Source organism: Monodelphis domestica, chromosome 5 (genome assembly GCF_027887165.1).
Source record: "Monodelphis domestica isolate mMonDom1 chromosome 5, mMonDom1.pri, whole genome shotgun sequence".
Classification (NCBI taxonomy): Eukaryota; Metazoa; Chordata; class Mammalia; order Didelphimorphia; family Didelphidae; genus Monodelphis; species Monodelphis domestica.
This window is the reverse complement of record NC_077231.1, coordinates 138,182,168-138,203,942: the sequence shown is the minus strand read 5'-3', so window position 1 is coordinate 138,203,942 and position 21,775 is coordinate 138,182,168. Positions and strand designations below refer to the sequence as shown.

The 21,775-nt window shown below is 34.4% G+C and overlaps 1 protein-coding gene across 2 annotated transcripts in view; it reads left to right on the top strand.

Moving 5' to 3' along the window:
* The window catches only part of ITPR2 (inositol 1,4,5-trisphosphate receptor type 2), a 561,528-nt gene that overhangs the window by 356,438 nt on the left and 183,315 nt on the right, over positions 1-21,775 (top strand). For both annotated transcript variants that reach the window (XM_001363065.4, XM_056799421.1), the window contains 2 exons: positions 19,650-19,752; positions 19,959-20,146. In XM_001363065.4, coding sequence (XP_001363102.1) covers positions 19,650-19,752; positions 19,959-20,146 — 291 coding nt within the window. The remainder of the gene's footprint in view (positions 1-19,649; positions 19,753-19,958; positions 20,147-21,775) is intronic.

Below are 21,775 nucleotides of genomic sequence, written 5' to 3'. Positions count from 1 at the left end.
CTTTTGGTTCTCTGTGTCTGGGACTGAAGTCACTTTTCCCCTGGGGCTTTTGGCTGGCCATACTAAGAAGAGAAACTGGGCTTTTGAACTTAGTCTCTGGGTCTCTGGCTCTGAGCAGTTGTAGTTGACCAGGGGGCTTTTGATCTCTGGGTCTGGGACTGGAAGTCACAATCTTGCTCTCTGGAGGTTGAAAGCTGGCTGAGAGACTTTAGTGACGCTGACTTGGCTTTTGGACTTTGTCTCTGGCTCTGAGCAGTGGAAGCTGATCAGGGGAGAAGCTTTTGAGTTGGTAACCTATTTGGCTTTTGAAGCTGGCTGAGAGGAAACTTAGAGACTTTGAACTTTGTTTCTTTCTGGGGTTAAGCTGAGAGATCTGACTGATTGGTGAAGAAGAAGGAAGAAGATTTTGAACTGCTGTTGTCCTCCATCTTTTTAACTATCTAAGAGACACACTTGTGACTCCCCAAACCCTCAACTTTACCTCATTTAGAATAGGGATTTCCTCATCCCTCTTACCTCAGTTTCCCATCCTGTTATCCCAATAAACCCCTTGACTGAGAAAGCAACTAGAGTATCTTTATAGTTCACTCAGGAGGGAGGGAAGAAGCAAAGGTTTCAAAGAAGATTTCAGGGAGGTGAGGGAGGGAAAAAGGAGAGGTTGGTAAGGGAGGGACTAAGGGAGGAAGGGGGTTAGGAAGTAGATTGATCCATCAGCAATTGGTAGGGATTAATAGGCAGACCCCAGAGTAAACCCCAGGGCAGTCCCTTATGAGCAGTGTTCCCTGTGCACCAGCATCTCTGTGTGTGTGGCAGCATCCCTGTCCCCCAGCATTTCTGTGTGTCTACTTCTATTACCAATAAGCAGCCTCAGGTCCCTGTAGCAATCCTCTGTAGTCAAAGCCAGAGAACAGCAGCCATTGTGAAGTAACAGTTTCCCCTCAGTTTGTCCTCACTATTTCAAGAAGTAATAGTTTCCAGTCAGTTTACTATTTTATTTCAGATAGATGATAAATTAGATACAGGAAGATCAACATAGTTCTAAATTGCTCTCCAGAATGGTTGAAACAGCTTATAATTCCACCAACAATGCATTAGTGTCTTAACTTTCCCACATCTCCTCCAACATTTGTCATTTCCCTTTTCTGTTATTAGCCAATCTGATAGGTATGGGGTAATGCTTCAGAATTGTTTTTATTTGCCTTTTTCTAATTAATAGTGATTTAGAGCATTTTTGTATGATTATAGATAGCTTTGATTACTTCATTTAAAAATTATCCATTCATATCTTTGACCCATTTGTCAATTGAGGAATGACTTATATTCTTATACATCTGACTTAGTTCTCTCTGTTTGAGAAATGACTATTATTGGAAAAACTTGCTGTAAATTTTTTTCGCAGTTATGATTACTGTGTATTTCTCTCCATCTTATTTTCTCTTTATTTCTCTTTTCACTGTCTATTCTCAAGTATTTTGCTTCTATCACTACCTCAAGTCTGTCTTCTTCTCTATCATCACCCCCTTTACTGATCCCCACCTCCTTGTCTCTTATCTCTACTTTTGCCTCCTACTTTCCTGTAGAGTAAAATAGATTTCTAAACCCAACTGAATGTGTATGTTATTCCCTATTTGAGGCAATTCTGATATGAGTAAAATTCAACTCCTTCATCCTCCCCTCCACTATAAAAAGCTCTTTCATATCACTTCTTTGAGAGAATTTACCCCATTCTACTTCTCCTTTCCCCTTTTTCTCAATGCATTCTATTTCTCATCCCTAAATTTATTTTTTTTAGAAATCATCCCATCAAATTCAACTTATACCCATGCCTTCTATCTATGTATACTCTTTCTGCCTGCCTTAATAATTATACATTTCTTAGAATTATAAGTATTATCATCCCATGTAGGAATGTAAAAAGTTTAACCATATTGAATTCTTAATGATTGTTATTTCCTGCTTACCTTTTAATGCCTACTGTTGGTTTGCTCCAGGGCACAGGACCTCACTGCTAGAGTGTTGCCTACACTAGGGCATGTTCTATTTTTACTTTCCCGCTGACCTTCTAAATTGTATTGAGATAGAAAATTGTTTTACCTCTTCCTTTTCTGAGTTCTGCTGCTATAGATTTCATTAAAATATTTATTTATTCAGAATATTTTTCTATGGATACATGATTCATGTTATCTCCCTCCACTTTTCTCTCCCTGCTCCTGAAGCCAACAAGCAATCCACTGGGTTATACATGTATCATTGTTCAAAATCTATTTACATATTATTCATATTTATAATAAAGTGATCTTTTAAAATAAAAACCCCAGTCATACCCATCAAATCACAAGATTGATCATATGTTTTTCTACTGTGTTTCTACTCCCACAGTTCTTTCTCTGGATGTGGATAGCATTCTTTCTCATAAATCTCTTGGGATTGTCCTGAATCAATGCATTGCAACTAGTAGAAAAGTTTGTTACATTTATTCATTTCCCATTGTTTCAGTTTCTGTATACAATGTTCTCCTGGTTCTGCTCATTTTGCTCTGCATCAGTTCATGATGGTTCTTCCAATTCATATAGAAATCTTCTAGTTTATCATTCCTTACATCACAATAGTATTCCATCACCATCAGATACTACAATTTGTTCAGTCATTCCCCAATTGTGGGACATCCCCTCATTTTCCAATTTTTTGCCATCACAAAGAGTGTGACTATAAATACTTTTGTACAAACATTTTTAATTATTTTCTCTTTGGGGTATAAAACCAGCAGTGGGTATAGCTGGATCAGAGGGTAAGCAGTCTTTTAAAGCCCTTTGGGCATAATGCCAAATTGCCTTCCAGAATGGTTGGATCAATTTACAATTCTACCAGCAATGCATTAGCATCTCAATTATGCTGTATCCCCTCCAATATTTATCATCCTCCTTTGCTGTCATACTGGCCAGTCAGCTAGGGGTGAGATGGTACCTCAGAGCCCTCCTGATTTGCATTTCTTTAATGAGGAGAGATTTAAAACACTTTTTTGTGTGATTATTGATAGTTTTGATTTTTTCATCTGCACACTTTTATTTGGGAAATTGGGAAATTTAAATTGGGAAATTAAACCTTTGCCAAAGTTTTATTATAAAAAGTTTCCCCAATTTGTTGTTTCCCTCTAATTTTGGTTGTATTGGTTTTGTTTGTAAACCTTTTTAATGTAATATAATCAAAATCATTCATTTAACATTTTGCAATGTTCTCTATCTCCTGCTTGGTCTTAAATTCCTTCCTTTCCCATAAATCTGACAGGTATTCTATTCTATTTTCACCTAATTTATTTATGATTTTACTCAATATATTTAAGTCATTTACCCATTTTGAATTTATCTTGGTATAGGGTATGAGGTGTTGATCTAAACCAGTGGTTCTCAACCTTTCTAATGCCGTGATCCCACAATACAGTTCCTCATGTTGCAGTGACCCCAAACCAAAAAAATTTTTTGGTGGCTACTTCAAAACTGTAATTTTGCTACAGGTATGATTAGGAATGTAAATACCTGATATGCATTATGTATTCTCATTGCTACAAATTGAGAGGTTGAGAACCGCTGATCTAAACCTAATTTTTTCTCTACTGTTTTCCAATTTTTGTTAAATAATAAGCACTTTTTGTTAAATAATGGGTTCTTGTCTCCAAAGCTGAGATCTTTGGGTTTATCGAACTCTAGCCTGCTGAGGTCATTTATCCCTAGTCTATTCCATTGATCCATCCTTCTGTCTCTTAGCCAGTACCATATTGTTTTGATGATTACTGCTTTATAGTACAGTTTAAGATCTAGTACTGCTAGGCCACAATCCTTCACTTTTTTCCCATTATTTTCCTTGATATTCTTGATCATTTTTTTCCCAGATGAACTTAGTACTATCAACCACCCCAAAATGTGAACTAAGTCCTTATCCCAAATCCAGATTAGAATTCCCTGGGCTGTGGCTCTGGAAATTTCAAGAGGTATAGGTTGGCTTTTACCACTATTTTCCCAGGCAAGATTTCAGGATTTGGATGTTGTCTTGGACACAGGTTCTGAATCTTAGACAGTAAATGTGGGGTGGGGGTGTGTGGCTTCCCTTGGCTTGCTCTTCCCTCCTTGCTATAGCTTCTTGCTGGCTCTGCTCTCCTCTCACCCCAGTGCCCCAGATGTTTTTTGTCTACCTTTTGGGTTTTTCTTTTCTTGAAAGTTGTTTCACTCTGTCTACTGGTTGGTTCTTTCCCTCCTGTATTCATTTTGTGGTGATATTTTAATCTTGGTTAGAGAGAATTCTCGTGGTGGCACAGAGCTGCTTTGCATTACTCTGTCAGCTTGGTACCACCCTTGGAAGTCTCCAGATCTCTGTCTTTTCTCCACCATCTTGACTTTAGAATATTTTCTAGTATAATATTTTCCTTGTTTGAGTGGTTGAAAAGAACGCATACCTATTGATGCTCCAGTATACCTTTCCATTCAAATTCTCTTTAAATTTCTCTTTCCTATTTTGAAATTTTTGTTCCCAACCAGACATTGTCAAGTAATATAAGTAGCATAGAATTAGTATTTTCATTATTCACTAGAGAGGTAACTGCTTACTAGCAAGGAACCTATTTTTCCATTCCTCTCATTGGATCAGAGTGAATTTCTTTGGATCCCATTTAGTACTGAGGTTTACTTTTTTTTTCTTTCAGCAATTCAGAAACTTATTGGTAGATCAGCTAGTTATATCATAGTTTTTCTTTTAAAAGACATATAGCCCCCCAAATCCAGGATTTTGTGAATAAAAGATTCACTTTATCATGGTAGAAGGGCTTTGTAAATACTGTTTGAAAATGCATTTGTCTTTTGATTGTTGACATAAATTTATTCAAACTTCCATTTGAAAGAAGAAAAGCATACTAGAATTTCAATAAAGTTATTATATATTTGAAAAAAAATCCTTTCTTTTTTGATAAGCATTGGATTTAGAAGTTCATCCACCAAGGATAATACTATTATTATCTGAATATAATGTTGTTGAAATATAATGTTGGCTGAAGTATTATTTTACTGATGGAAGCTTTGGAGAAAGATAAGATTGAAGGTCTAGAATCCTGTACTCTGGCAATGTTAAAAATAAACTGACAAAGCAAAAATCAAATCAAGGCAGAATCTTAAAATATACATGTTTTTATTTCCCTCTTCATAATTAATGTAATAGCTTATAAGATTTATGTTGTGGGCATGTGTGAGATATATATATATATATGATATATATGTACACATATATATATAAATATAACATGATATATATATGTATATCCATGTTCAATAGTAGAAAGTAAGAAAAATTTGGGGTCCATGTGCTTGATATACATAATACTGTATACTCTACCAATTATTATATTGGTATATATGATATTATTATACTATTATCATACTAAGATACTAATCTTATTTTTCCTGAATGACCTGTTGAAGAAACCTGTATCTTAAGGTCCAAGTTCTATAATTTCCCTTCTGTCTAAAATTAAACAAGGGCCAGCAAATGTTAGAAACTAAGGGACACATGCATATTATTAGAAAATATATTATCTCCAAATTGACCCCATAATTTGCAATTCTAAAATTAAATTTAAAATGGAAATCATGGTACTGTTTAACAGTAATTTTAAAGTAGGAAATGTTCAGCTCTGGGCATTTTTTTTGTGCTATTTTAAAAGCATTAGCATCCTCCATATTTCTTAGTATGATAGAATCTCCTTATCTTGTGAGTGAAATTAAGGAACTGTTTCTACTAGTAGTAAGCATTCCATTCTCATTTGCTGCTGTGAAGGTCTTAAACATGTGACTGTACATGTGAACACTGTGTGCAGATTAGAGCTGCAGGGCATGATTGGAGGAGATACCGCCTGCCAAGTCGATGAGGCGATCGAGAGTGCTGTCCTTCCCAGCCAACAACAGCATGTGATTATGTAAGGCCTGCAGTGTCTGGCACTGTGCTCCATTGGAGACACATCACGTGTTGTGCAATGCTCTTGGCCCTGAAATTCAATTAGATTGATTTGAATGATGCGTGAGTCTGCATGAGATAAGCTTTTACTGTTATATACTAGAAAGCAAATGGGTTGATTAGTGGCATATGAATTGATAAATTGCTGTTGTAATTCCAACGTGAATATTTGCATTGCATATATTTCATTGTGGCACTAAAAAGCTAAAATTAAGCATTATGTAACTTGGCCGAATAAAGGAAAACATTTCAGAGCTGGAGATTAAAGCATCTTGTTTCAGACAGCAGTAAGATTTCAATCTTAGTATGTTTTAGCATATTTTTTTAAAAGCTCTTTTGCCCACCGAGAAAGCATTCTTATCCATGACCTCGCCCATAATTGAAAATAAAGAAATCATGTTTATCATTTTTAAAATGAACCTCAGTGAACAGGAATTAAATTTTGTTTGTGTAGATAGCATGTAGATTTTCATCAAAATTATTTTCTGTTTGAGATGATACCCACTGATTTAAAGTGATTACGAGCTTATGGGATGCTTATGGGAGCTTTCCCATAGATTAAACTAACAAATATTTTATGGATTAAACTAACAAATATTTTTTAAGTGGAAACTCTTGTTATCCGTTCACAAAAAGATAAGAAGGGGAAAAATAAGTAAATGCCAGAAAAGAAGACAAAGCATTATTTTGCTAATAAGAACTTGAAGAACAACTGGGATGTGCCCAAGATCAATGACAGGCATTTTGTTGTCCCTCTCAGCTCCTTTCAAAAGGTATCTGAAATTTCAACAAGGAGCCCTGGAGAGACGTTGATGTTCATTTTCTGACCTTTTGAAAGAGTAATAGAGCTGCCTAAGCAGTAAGAAGGCACTGAGGGAACAGAAATGTTAGGCTGCATGCTTCCATTTCTCTCTATCAAGAGGGAGACAGAATGTTTTTCATTGAGAGTTTGAGGTAAAGCCATCATGTCCTGCCTGCAGTACCTTAACAGAAAGCTTTCATAGGAGCCCCAAATCATAGATCTGCAGCTGGAAGGAACCTTAGAGACCAACTAGTCTCTCGTTTTAGAGATGAGGAAATAGAGAGGCCCAGAGAGGATAAGGGATGTAGCCAAGGCCACAAACATAGTGAGTGGCAGAGTTGGGATTCAAACTTACATCCTGTGTCTTGTGTTGGTTTCTCTTTCTAGTATTCATTTATTTTCATCCATTAGCCTTGTCTAATTCTTCAGGACCCATTTTGGTGTTTTCTTGGCAAAGATACTAGACTGGTTTGTCATTTCCTCCTCTGAAGCCAGCAGGGTTAAATGTCCTTCGGACTCCAGGGCCAGCATTATTGTGCTGCTGTTTTTTAAATTATTTTAAAATTATTTTTAATTAAATTAATTAATTAATTAAATTAATTAATTAAAAAATTTTAAATTATTCTACACACACTTAATTGATTTTCAAATATAACTTTATATCTATTATATTCAGTCCAAGCATTACGTTCACTTCGAGATGGTCGTTATAGCTCAGAGGGTCCATTTAGTTAAGCCTTCACAAGCAACATTTTTGTTATTTACCAATTCTAACATATTAAAATGCCAAACTTTTGAGATATCTTTTCTTTCAAGCTGAAATCAAGTAATACCTGAAAACATATGTATGCATGATTTTATTTAGGTTTCTAGTTTATCCCTAGCTCTGACATTACTTGTGTGACCTTTGCCAAGTCACTTAACCTCAGTTTGATCATCTCTATAAGAGTTTAATTAGATTACTTTTACAAAGACTTTCCATTTTAAGACTGTAATGTTTTTTATCAGGAGTTAATGTACTTTTATTTATATCCTATATAATTCTATTTTATATTACAGTGAAAGATTACTTTGGAATTGATATCTTCTCTGTTCATTAAATAGTAGGTTTATAGATTTAGATCTGAAAACTACCTTAGAAGGCATCTTATCTAACCCCACTTATTTTACAGGTAAGGAAACAAAGTCAGAGTTTAAATGATTTGCTGAATGTCACATATGTAGTAAATGATCAACAGAGATGGAATTTGGAATCATATCCTCTGACTCCAAGTCCAGTGTTTCTTTCCGTAGTACATGCTATAGAATAATTTCATTTGAGCAAAATACTTTGTGGCTTTGTGACACTTTTTCTAGTAATTTAATGTAATTAGAATAATATTTTTTAAATGGTGTTTTCCATGGAAAGACTGGCTTCTAGCTCTTAAATTTGATGCAAAATGACATAACTGTTAATGAATTGATTTAATGAATTGGTAAGAGAAGGATTGCTCATTATTATCAGTGAATTTAACCAACTACTAAAACTGGAAAAAATGGGAAGAGGGAAGATAAGCTCATCCTCTATCCTACTATAATTGAGTTCAGTTCCTTTTCTGTCTGCATCTTTGAATGATTATATATGACCCATCATAGTGATGGGTTCTCTGGACATCTTTTGGAGTTGTTTTTATTATTTTCAAAGACTCCCCTGATTAACATGACTAACAATGACTTTGTAAAGTTATTGGTACCTCACCTTGATGGCCACAGTACAGGATATGAAAATGCCAGTGAAGGGGCTCTAAAGATATATAATCTATGTGAGAAGTTTTGACAGTTTCAGGTCAATAATAGCAACTCTGAAAAGTGTGTGCTTTTAAAAGACATTCTATTAGTAGTTCAGTAGTCATAGGGCAATAACATACAACAATATACAAATATGGTTTTTATACTGAAGTTATGCCATTTCTATTATACATTATATATATTATACATTATATATATTATACATTAAGGAGTAGTAGATGTTGAATAGTTCAGGTGTCATATATTTTTTAAACCCTTCCATCTTGGACTCAATACTGTGTATTGGTTCCAAGGCAGAAGAGTGGTAAGGGCTAGGCAATGGGGGTTAAGTGACTTGTCCAGGGTCACACAGCTGAGAAGTGTGTGAGGCCAGATTTGAATCCAGGACCTCCCATCTCTAGGCCAGACTCTCAATCCACTGAGCTACCCAGCTGCCCCTCAGGTGTTATATTTAAAGGAAATATGTGACACTGGTATATGATGTTTTATATTTTCATAATTTCATTCAATGTACATGGAATCTGGTGGGAGTGTTTATAAACTACTTGTAAATAAATAAACTTCAGATTCATTGTAGATTTAAATAACATAAACTTACAAAAATTTCTTCAGGTCATAAAATATTTGAAATCAGCATTTTGCAAGTACTTATATGAACCTATTTTCTGGAATTTCTATCACAAAATTTGAGCATATTAAACACAGACCCGTTTAGCACATTATACTGTAAAGAGATGTAGTATAAACACTAAATTTATATAACAATAAGGATATAAATAGAGAACAAGTAGGATTTTGTAAGCAATATATTTAATAATGGACAGCATCTTTACTAATTCCAAATTAACTAAATGTTGTGATATTATAATTGTATGATAAAATTTTAGATAAGACCATTTATTAAAGATTTACTGTGTACTTATAAGATGTATGAATACAAATACAAGTAAATAAGATAGTCACTACCTTTAAGGAGCTTACCTTTGATAGGGAAAGATAGTATAGAAAAGAAAGTAGAGATGAGGAAAAAGAGAGGATATCTGCCTCAGGCATGACTACAGATGAGGTGGTAAGGAAGTCTAGAGAATATGGGAGTGAAATGAACATAGCCTTTCATGAAATGGCTCTGAAGGGAGGACTACAAGGCAAAGATAAGAATGCTACTAGCTGAGTCAATGGGGAATAGAGCCAAGAATGAAGTGTACTTGTCATGGGTATCTCATGAAATGGTAGTGTGGACCACAAACTCATTAGTCAGAGAAATTATTCCATATCTTATGACTAAGAGACTAAATGAATAAAGAAGCAACATGGTAGGGTAGAAAGAGTACAGCCTTGGAGTCCAAGAGACCTAGATTTGAGTTTTGCTTCAGAAATGAACTGATATGCATTTCCTACACAATAGGTTTTGTACTGCCTCCTCCACAGAGTTCCAACATTTGAGCCCAATGCTTGAGATTTGAACTCAGGCCATCCTCATTTCAAGTAGAGAACTCTATCCTCTACACCAACCAGCCCCTACATGTGAATAAAGTATATAGAATAATAACAACAATAGTAGTAGTAATATTAATAATAATAATAAGATATACTTAGTGAATGCAGAAAGTGAAAGAGGGGATACTTTTCCCTCTATTTTTCCATCCCCTTGCTGTTTGATATTTTAGCACTGGAACTTTTGGAGAGAAGGGAAATCTTTTGAGTAACTGAATTATCATTATTCCCCTTTCAGTGCTTTCTACTTCAAACTATAGGTCCATCTTTCTTCTTCTCACCATAACATATAGTATGAGGAATATTTTACTGGTACTGTGCTCCTTTGTTCTACTGGCAACTGCATCACTTTGACTCTAGGGAATATGCTAATAATTGTAGAGGCAAAAATTAATTTGCATATCATAAAACTGTTCAACCTGTACTTAATATGTGTTTTTACACTAAACTAATAATCACCTATTTCAAACTGATGAAAAAGTACATAGCTTCTTTGACTTCTTGTAGCTTAATGTGAAAATCTTTTGTTGAAAATATAGAGAAGATATCATGAGATTTATTTAGATTCCAATATAGCTTTTACTTAAGCTTTAATTGAGAAATCAAACAAGGCACTTTAACATTGGTACCTGTTTTAATCTTCTCTTTTAGATGTTGTTGAGATATAGTTTTAAATTGGCTTAAATTAAGATAAAGATGCAACTCTAAAATTAATTTTCCATTTAAAACAGTTCCTGGCAGCAGGCAGAAAATAAATGAACTGAAAGACTCTATTCTGATGGTCTAATTGCAGGACAGTAGCAAGTCATTGTCACTGACAGGTTTCAAATTATTGTAGCTCATGATAAAAAACAAGATGATTTGATGTGGTATTATTTTCAGACATAGTTGCAAAAACATTTACCAGGACAACAAGCAATCCAATGAAATCTTAGCAATTTACCTTCTGATAATTATCACTTTTATCAAGTCTAGAAACTGATTTATATGATGCTCAGAGGCATATTTTTTAAAAGCCCAGGAACTTCACAAGACCTTCTCTAACAAATCTTATAAATTATTGGGCTTGACCTTATTAGAAGGACCAGTAATGACCATTTAATATCTTAATGTCATTTTAAAGAAGCAAAAAAGCCCATCGAAGACCAGGTTTAATTAAATACATACCTTTGAATATTGCAGTTATAGAAAGCTTGTGACATGAACTGATGAAATTCAGGTATTTGGCCCATATTCTTTACTTACTCATATAATGACATAAACTTATACAAATGCACCCACTAGAAGACAAAACCTTGCATCTTAAAACTAAGAAATACAACCTGCCTATAGCACACTTTAAATTTAGAAATATTAAAGTACTTTTAGATGTCTGATAATTATTGTTCTACTATTGTGAAATCTAGATGCTATTATTGTAGCCATGGGTAAGCCACTTAACTCTGCTTGCCCTCAGTTTCCTGTTTTTTGAAATGGTAGACTTGAATTAAATGGATTGTTAGAGATCCAATGTTCTAATAAATATAGAAAGGCAAATGAATCAAACAGTCTCTTATTTCTAGACTGATAGTTCAGTTTCACATCATGCTTTATGAATCTGTAACATGTGAGTTTGATTTCAGTGTAATCTGGATGATCTCTAGAAGATTGATACTATCTGGGAGCTATCACAGATGTTTAGTATAGGATGGGTTTGTGCGTAGTTAAGAAGCACAGAGAAAAGCAACAATAATGACTTGTACTTATATAGTGTAAGTGTTTTTGTTTGGTTGTTTTGGTCGTAGCTGATTTTTTGGAAGTCCATTTGGGACTGGAGTGGTTTGCCATCTCCTTCTCTAGCTCATTTTATAGATGAGAAAAATGAGGCAAACAGCTAGTGTCTAAGGCCAGATGCCCAGCACTCTATTAGATGCTTCTAATGTAAAATCAGTCCAAAATTATGGAGGTAGAGTTTCAAGTACCAAATCTTACATATTTCCTGTCTTTGTGGCCATGGACAAATTATGTAGCCTGTCCTCCTCTCAGTGACAACTATCTGAGACTATAGAACAGTCCCTAATAACATCTCAAATTGCAGGGTCTTCCTTTAGAATGATAATTATTTTTCCTAACATGTTTTAGGAGACTTCTGTCTAATTTCCATGAAGTTGTTTATAATATTTAGCTTATACACCTAAAGCAGTGTGAGGTATCCATGGAAACGGTCTAGCATATATTCAGTGCAATGGTTTGCCTTCCTACACAGGTCAGGACACAAATATTCCCAGAAACTGACTCAATTTATCGTGCCTTGAACATCAGACAGTTTTAAGGAGAAATTGGTTCCTAATTGACATATACAATTTCATACTTAATTAGCAGTTTGAATCTCTGTATTTTACTAACAGATGTAACATTCAAAACATTTGCCATCTTAATATAAATACGAGAATTGTGTAGCAAATAAAAGTAATAATTTAGCAAAAAAAAATTCTGACAAAGTTGGCATTCCTTCAGAATTGTACTTACATAAGCCATTCAAGAATTTTAAAAAATAATGATAATTTCACACGATTCATGCTTCTTAAGGGAGATATATTTTCTTTATTTTTTCCATTTTTATTGATTCCTAAGATACATTAATTCATATGTCATTTCCATTATTATGGTTTTCCATTTTTTTCTTTTTGGCTATTTTCTAAAACAGTTCAAACACTGTGGCGTGAGATTTTAAGACATGGTTGAATTGCCATTATGTGGAACCTTAAAGGCAATAAAAAACTTATCACACAAAGGACAAAAAGAATGTGTGGTTTGATCATTTGAACACAAATCATTTTACCAAAAGTATTTTTTAAGTCTGATAATATACCTTAGTTAATTGAATCGGATTACTTCTAAATCAAAAGAATAATAGTTTGTGAAGACTAATTAGTTCATCAGTGCTAAAGCTGTAGAAAGTGTTATTTTTGACTCCATTCTAGAAATCATTCTAAAGAAAGAATGAATGAATAAAGCATCTTTTAAGTGTTTACTGTCCTTGAAAAACTGCCAAGCATTAGGGATACAAATAGAAGGGTAAGATTAGTACCTGCTCTCAAGGAGTTCACTTGTAGCACTGTAACAGATGCTTTCTCAATGGATATCTTTTGTGGTCAATCATTGGCCATCTTACAAAATTTTTAAAAAATGCATAAAATATGCAGATTTGAGGTGACTGGGAAAAACTTTGGGTGTCATTGACTGGTTCTTGATTCAAATGAGAAGGAACATAACTGCTAAGGAACCCCAGGAGAGTTCCATTTCTGCTGATATTGCACCAGCCATTTTTGGGGTTTTGGCTTCAGTTCTGCTGCCAATCACCATCATTTTAAACATTAATAAATATGATGCAGGCCCTCAAAGTCCTTACTTTGGTTTTTCCATATAAGTAGAAAATAGTCTCCCTTCCTTAAGCAAGTTAATGAGCTTCCTACCATTATTCCTGCTTCCAACATCTATACCATGTGGTAATCATGGGGTTAGAGGCCAAACTTGAAATTTAACTTCCTATCTGCTCTTTGTCCTAGATCTGATAAAAGCATTCTTGGGCCCCAGTGTAGAAGGAAAGCTTTTTTTTCATAAGGACATTTTATCAGTGAATTTATAGCTTTTGTCAACAATGGGACAGAATATATCATAAGAATTTAAAGTTAATGGTTAATGTGAATCTATGAGGGAATCTTTTAATAAAAACCAGAAAATAAAGATCTTGTGATAGCTTTATAAAGAGGTATGTGTTCTCTTCCTCACTAACATGAACCAGAGTTAGTTACTTAATTTTTTTAGTGTCCCAGGCAACGCTAAGACTATAAGTTATAGAACAATTGCACTTGGAAGAGTGAGTTTTCTGACATGTCATTCCCAACACCAGTGAAATCACAGTTCCAGACCAAAAATATATATATAGAATTTTCTAGAGATTTCTATTGAAATCTTCCTTTCAGTTAGCCAGGTTGACACCATGGGAATTGTTCTTGACTGCACTCTACTTCACCTTTCATATTCAATCAATTGCCAAGTCTGATTGAACCTATATTCTTGAATCTATCTATCTTGAATCTATTTCTTGCATCTTGTCCCTTTTCTCCATTCACAATGCCACCACTTAAGTTTAGACTCCCACTACCTCTACCCTGGACTCTTACAATAACCCCCTAATTAGACTCCTTGCCTCTAACTTCTCCCCTCTCTTATCTATCCTTCACAATGCTGACATATTGATATTGCTAAACATGGGTCTAACCATGCCATTTTCCTCTTCACAGAGCTGCAATGGTTGTTGCCCTCTAGAATAAAATAGAAAATACGTTATTAGACACTTAAAAGTACTTCAGCATCGGACTCAAACATAATCTTCTAGATGGATATGGAATGATTTATTTCTTCTCACACATTCTCTGTTCTGGCCAAAGTGACCTACTTGTTAACCATATATGACCAACCATCTTCCTTCCTCTACGTCTTTGTATAGGTTTCCCCTATGACTCCCTTATTTCTAGGATCCTAGATTGAGAGCTGGAAGAATCATAGAGTTCAGTCAATTTAATCTCTCTCATTTTAAAGATGAGGAAATTGGGAGTAATAGAGACAAAAATGACTTGTCCAAGATCATATGACTAGTAAGCATCTGAATTGGGATTAGAAATCAATCTTTCCTGACGTGAGGCTCAGTGCTCTATGTACTGTACCATATGACTTCTTAGGTTCTCCTTCTTGGAATCACTTATTCCATTCAAGCAAGGTTGAGGTCAAGTGACACCTCTTACAAGAAACAATTGTAATTTCCTTAGTTGGCACTGTACCCCCACTCTCTAAAATTAGTTTTCCTTGTCAGAAAAAAATGTGTTTTATCCCAACAGAATATTCCTTGAAGAGACTAGATTGTTTCATTTTATCTTTGATTTCTTAGCATATGGTAAACTGCCAGGCATCCAATAAACACTTAATAGAATTAATTTTAATACAATTTATTTGAAGTTGAATTCTATATGATATGCTTTTCTCAGTCATATATGGTTGTGGCATACTCAGTAAATAGCATGAACTATTATTATTATAATAAAAAGATATTTTAAACAATCTTTGATCTCTTAAATAGTGCTTTGCCAAACAAATCATCGACTTCATACATTGTGAGTTTGGTGTAATATAATCTACTTCAATGCAATTAACAGTGAAATCTGTGATTACTTGACTCTGAAGAAAGATCAATTCTTTAATAGATCAAACTGGTTTAGTTTAAGAAAACTCAAAAATCTGTTTTAACTTCTTTCTGTTCTTCATATTTATGCCCTGGGCAGAATTTGTAAGGCAGGGTATAGTGGTATCTGATTGGTCACAATAAAATTGCTGTGCCTTATTGTGTCTTCAAACCACTCTTTTTGTTATGTGTTAGTCAGCTGAGTTCTATTTATTCCCCTCTCTCCTATGCTAATAAATACTAGAGGTAGAAACCTTAAAATTTCAAGCAATATAAATTACTTCATTAGTAATCATTGCTGAAGATAGACACCAGCCAATATGATGGTCAGCCATTCCTGATATCAGGGTGTTGTGGTCTCTTGGGAGTGTTTGGAGAATGTTATTTCAGATTATATTGTTGGCATTGCCACTTAACTGATTCTCTCACTTTCTCTCAAAAGATTTATTAGTTTATTTAAAGTTTTTTTCAAGTTACAAGATTTTAAGCAATGAATCTTTGCATTCCAACCAACTATTCAAATGTTTCTCTTTCCTTTTTTCTTTCTTTCTTTCTTTCTTTCTTTCTTTCTTTCTTTCTTTCTTTCTTTCTTTCTTTCTTTCTTTCTTTCTTTCTTTCTTTCTTTCTTTCTTTCTTTCTTTCTTTCTTTCTTTCTTTCTTTCTTTCTTTCTTTCTTTCTTTCTCTTTCTTTCTTTCTTTCTTTCTTTCTTTCTTTCTTTCTTTCTTTCTTTCTTTCTTTCTTTCTTTCTTTCTTTCTTTCTTTCTTTCTTTCTTTCTTTCTTTCTTTCTTTCTTTCTTTCTTTCTTTCTTTCTTTCTTTCTTTCTTTCTTTCTTTCTTTCTTTCTTTCTTTCTTTCTTTCTTTCTTTCTTTTTTTCTCTCTTTCTCTCTTTCTCTCTTTCTCTCTTTCTCTCTTTCTCTCTTTCTCTCTTTCTCTCTCTGTCTCTCTTTCTCTCTCTCTTTCTCTCCCTTCGTTCCTTCGTTCCTTCGTTCCTTCGTTCCTTCGTTCCTTCGTTCCTTCGTTCCTTCGTTCCTTCCTTCCTTCCTTCCTTCGTTCCTTCCTTCCTTTCCCCCTCTCTCACTCTCTCTCTTTCTCTCTCCCCCCTCTCTCCTCTCTCTCTCCTCTCTCTCTTCTCTCTCCTCTCTCTCTCTCCCCTCTCTCTCCCCCCCTCTCCTCTCCCTCCCTCTCTCTCTCTCTCTCTCTCTCTCTCTCTCTCTCTCTCTCTCTCTCTCTCTCTCTCTCTCTCTCTCTCTCTTTCTCTCTCCCCCTCCCTCTTCAATATATATTTACATAGTCTGGCAAAACAAGTTTCTACATTAGCCTGTTTGAAAATCAATGTGTTTTTCTGCATTTTAAGTTCATTTCTTGAGTTGATTGAAGTGTTGAGAGTTTTAAAGTTTTTCAGAGTTGTTTTTCTTTATGATGCCATTATCATTGTATAAATTGTTCTAGTTCTCAATTTACCCTGAATTAGTTCATAAGAATCTTCTCAGTTATTTCTGATATTGCTTATTTTGTCATTCCTTATGGTACAATAATATTCCATTACAGCATTATACCATGATTTGTTTAGCCATTCTCCATGACCTGCTATAAGTATTTTTGGAAATAGAGACTCTTTTCTTTGATTTCTTTGGTGTATAGGCCTAGGAGTGGTAAGGCTGGGTCAAAGAATATGGACAGTTCTGGGCATAGTTCCAGGATAGTTTTCAGAAAGACCAAACCAATTTATAGCCTTTTTCTTTTGAAAGGTACATTGTAATCACTCTTTTTCCCCTGATGATGATAATGATAAATATCTTGTCACTGAGGAAAGATTTACATATTTGAACTGAAGGAAGTTTAAAAAAACATCTACATAGTAATGAGAACAGAAAACAAGCTTTTTCCATATTTTTAAAAATCATGCTGAATATATTAAAGTTATCTCTGTCACTGAAATGGTAAAATTATGGGGGAAATGATTCTCAGTTCATAGAAATATACTTTGTAATAGGTACACTATTGAGGACTTAAGAAATATTCTATAGCAACTTCATTTCCTAAGTGCTGGTTTTTTCCAGAATTTACAATGACAAAAGTACAGGTTGGGAGTGCACAAAGTCTCTTCCTTGAGCTGACAATGAAGGTGCTGTAAAATTGTTAGCGACTCACACAAGTTCTGCCCAGCTTTCTTCAAGCCTATAAAAATGCAGATTGTTATGTAATAAATTAACTTGAAAAAAGAATGATAAATTGCTATCCAGGTGGCTGACACTAAAATCATTGTGTTAGAATATGTGCCTAGGCCAAAAGTTCAGTAAATTCATTCCCCACCAGAAAGCACTCAGCCTATAAAGTTATCCTTGCCTACCTCTTGCCCCATCCTTCCTACCTTCTGGAGTTTACATCTGTCTTTGTATCTCCAGGGATACTGGCTCCAGACTTTAGAGTGATTTAGGGGTATGGAAATGAATATCATTCCAATTAAAAAAAAAGAATAACCTATATAGATTGAGAATCTTTTCCCATGGTAAATGGGAAATCTGTCATTGACTAGTCTCTTTTTCTGACACTCAGATATTTGTTTTTTGTGGAGTCATATGGTTTACTAAAATATAGTAAACAAAATGGCAAATGTTCCCCCATACCTCTAATCCTTTTCTACTTGAAAGAGTGGGGAAGATCAGGAGAAGGAATTGTTTATTGGGGATTTTACAGAACTGGTTTTATAGGTAATGGAGAAAAAAAGAGGAAACACCAATTGTGGGTCCAATCTCACCTGCTGATAAAATTGCATAGCTTCTGCCAGTCTAGTTCAATTCTGTCCTTACTTCTCATCTTTGATCTGTCTGGCCGCAGTTGCATTTTAATCTTCTCTTTACCACAGCACCTCTGCTTCCATGGTGTAGGTTTCTAGTATCTGTCCTACATTTTTCTTTACTATGTATAAGAAACTGGAGTTCTCAAAAACACCATGAAAAAAGCAAAGAAAGGAAGGCTGACATAATTCATATATTCATCCAATTGACAAATTTTGTAATGGACATGCATGGTACAGTGGGAAAGATGCTGGACTTAAAAGTTATAGGGCCTCAGTTTTAATCCCAGCCCTGTTGCATACTACCTTTGTGACCCTGGGCAAATCACTGAACCTCTCTTGCTTCTAATCTCCTCTAAGAAGAGGGAGAGTGTTCATCTAGATGGCCTTTACAATCTCTTCCAGCTCTAAATCTATGATCCTATGCATCTTTTGGGCTTGTAAGCCACTTAACAGCACTGGTAACTAAGGTTGCTATCACACAATTCTTATTGCATAAATAACTTTTAGTCTTTACTTTAGAGCTAATACCATTTCTCACTGTTATTGCTATGACCATTGCTACCATTGCTCATCTCTTGTAGTATGTTTTATATTGACAGAGATCTTGATTATATTATTGAACTATTTCAGAATCCACAATATGAGCTTTAAATAATATGGACTTATTATATTTATACAAAATAGACTTTATCATGGGGAGAATTGAAGAATTTTCTGGTTTACAGAAATGCAAATGCAAATATTCACAAATCCTGCAATATGAAATCAAACTAATATATCCAATGACCCTCTCCTCTCTTTCCCTTCCCTTTACTCCTTTCCCCTTTTCAACTCCCCACATGTATCTATCTATTTGCCTATCTAAATTTTTATTAATTTATATGTGTACATACACACATACATATATGTATATAGCACACATGAGAAATCATATGATTGCATGGATGGAGTTCTGAACTTGGATCTAGACAGACTTAGGATCAAATCCTGCTTCTATTATTACCTGTTTGACCATAGACAAGTCATTTAACATGCTTGTGAACCTTAGGCCATTTTGATTCATAGACTAAGAGCTGGAAGGGACCTTTGAAGTCCTTGAGTCCAATCTCCTCATTTTATAGATGAAAAAATTAAGAGCCCGAAGGGTTCAGTGCCTCACCCAAGGTCATGTAATAATTTTCACAACAAAGATATAAATCTGGATCCCTTTTTTTTTATCCATCATCCCTTCTACTCCTTCATGCTCTACATTTTTAAGTTAGACTATTTGCTATTTGTTAGAGGATGAGCAATTGCTCTTCATCATTTTAGAAGTAATTGCCTAGAATACTGAGGGGTTAAGTGACTTGCCCATTAGTACAGAGGTAGTATATATCAGAAATAAGCCTTTAAAGCAGTTTTTTTTTTCTCATTTAAGGCCAACTTTCTGTATCCTATACTATGCTGCCTCTCCTCCCCATTTTCTTAATTTCATCCTAATATGTTTACATTTCTTACTTTTATTGTTTAAAATAAACCAATAAATAACAAATCTTTCTACTTTTTTAGGGGAGCACATTGAGGAAAATACTGTTAAATCGTTATTTTAAAGGTGATTATGGGACTGGTGTGAATGGACACTTATCAGGGACCTACAGCAAAACTGGGCAAGGTAAAAAAATATTTTTTTTTTATTAAAGAATTGGAAGATGAATTGGTAATTTGTTAAATTTTTCTTCTCAGAAACATTGATGTTATTACTGCCCTAGAATATTAATACTAGTAGTTTTCTAACATGGCATATAAAATAGTCTTTATTTTCACAAGGAACAAGTTTTAGTTATTGCCTTTTGAAATATATATTTGCTCTGCATGCAGGAAACTTTTCTGGACAAGATTCAGATAAGATGGGGATATCAGTATCTGATATTCAGTGTCTTCTGGATAAAGAAGGTGCATCTGAACTTGTCATAGATGTTATAGTGAACACCAAAAATGATAAGATTTTTTCTGAAGGGATTTTGCTTGGCATTGCATTGCTTGAAGGAGGAAATACTCAAACACAGGTACTCATTATTTGCATCTTATTCATTATTGTATTTGTATTTCTAATCTAATTGTCACAGAACAAAGAAAAAGTGTCATTTTTTTCAGTTCTACAATTTTCTTCTCATTACAAAATCTATGTGGTATTTTTCTTCTTAGTGTACTTTATTTGCTTTCACAATGTTACATATCATTAACTAAAGTAACTTAGATATCTTTCCCCAAACATTATGCCACCATTTTTTCATTTTTTTGGAACATATGGCCAGGTTCCTTATGACATAATAAAAATTTGTCTTTGTCTTATGCTCCAAATTAAATTTAATCTCTTATGTAAAACAGTCATTTCTATAAGCACCCCAAAATAATTTAATTCAATTTAAAATTTATTTTGCAGTCTATGCAGATCAATGACTACCTACAGTTTAGTAGAAAGAGTGTTAGATTTAGACTTCAAATTCCTCCTCGTCCACTTTTCTATGACATCTGGGGGAAATTATTCTCCATGTTGTTTACTTATCTTTTAAATTAGAGGATTGGACCAGATGTCCTCTCAGGTCCATTCCCACTTTAAAGATATGATTCTATAAAAGCTATTATATTTTAAAATGTACCAAGTGATTTGATATATAAATGAAATATTTCATAATTAGAATTAAGTTCATAATAAGTTAAAGGATAGATTTATCAATGTTTCCTACTTAGAAGGAATGAATTTATATTGTGAAATAAATATTTTTGTTGTCATGTTTTATAGTTTTTCCACATTTTTTTGTCTTATGGAACTGTAATTGTAGGAGATAATATAAGCTTGATTAACTATTAAGCATAGGAGGTTGTTTCAGTGCCATTGAAAAGAACAATCTTCTTCTATCCTTCTGCCAGATTTCCCACTTGTAGTTTGGCTTTTGCTCATCTTTAATAGAGGAATCTGCTGATCTGGTTCCAGAAGCTGTACTTTCCACTTCAGGGATCCAGGTGGCTTTTGGGAAAACAGCCCCAGGCTCCTTGCTACACACACAAATCCTGCCCAGGATGATGTTTGTCATTTTCTTTTCCTTACCTTGCCCCTGCACATCTCATCAGAGCATATTACTGTAGATTGGCAGACACAGCCTTAAAAAATCTGCTCCCTTAAAATAATGGAGTACAAAAGCAACAGTATAATCTAAAGATTTTAAGAATAAGGACATTCACATTTATTTAGATATATTGAAAAGTGGAACGTAGTAATTTCAACAAATAACAGACTCATGTTATTCACTTTCTTATGTTCTTCATAGTAGCCATACAGAATTGCTAGCTTTTCCCTAATTTTATTCTGTGCATTAATACTAGTTGTCTTCAAATGGGAATATACTTACTATAATGTTTTTCCTCTTGAAATTCTTCCTTTTTTAAGGCACAACAGGCATTTTTCCTTTCTTTTCCAGTCTTTCCAGCTTAAAGTCATCTCTCCTTCAAATTTTCTTCAAGTACATTGCCTAACCCTCTCTCTGCTCCTCAAAATGTAATTCTATTTATTTGTTTACATGAAAAGTTGCCATTCCTACCTTTTTCCTATGTTTTGAAAGAAGGGACCATGTCCTTTTCACCTTTATATCCTCATTGCTCAGCACAGTGCTTTGTATATAGAATTAAGTAGGTAA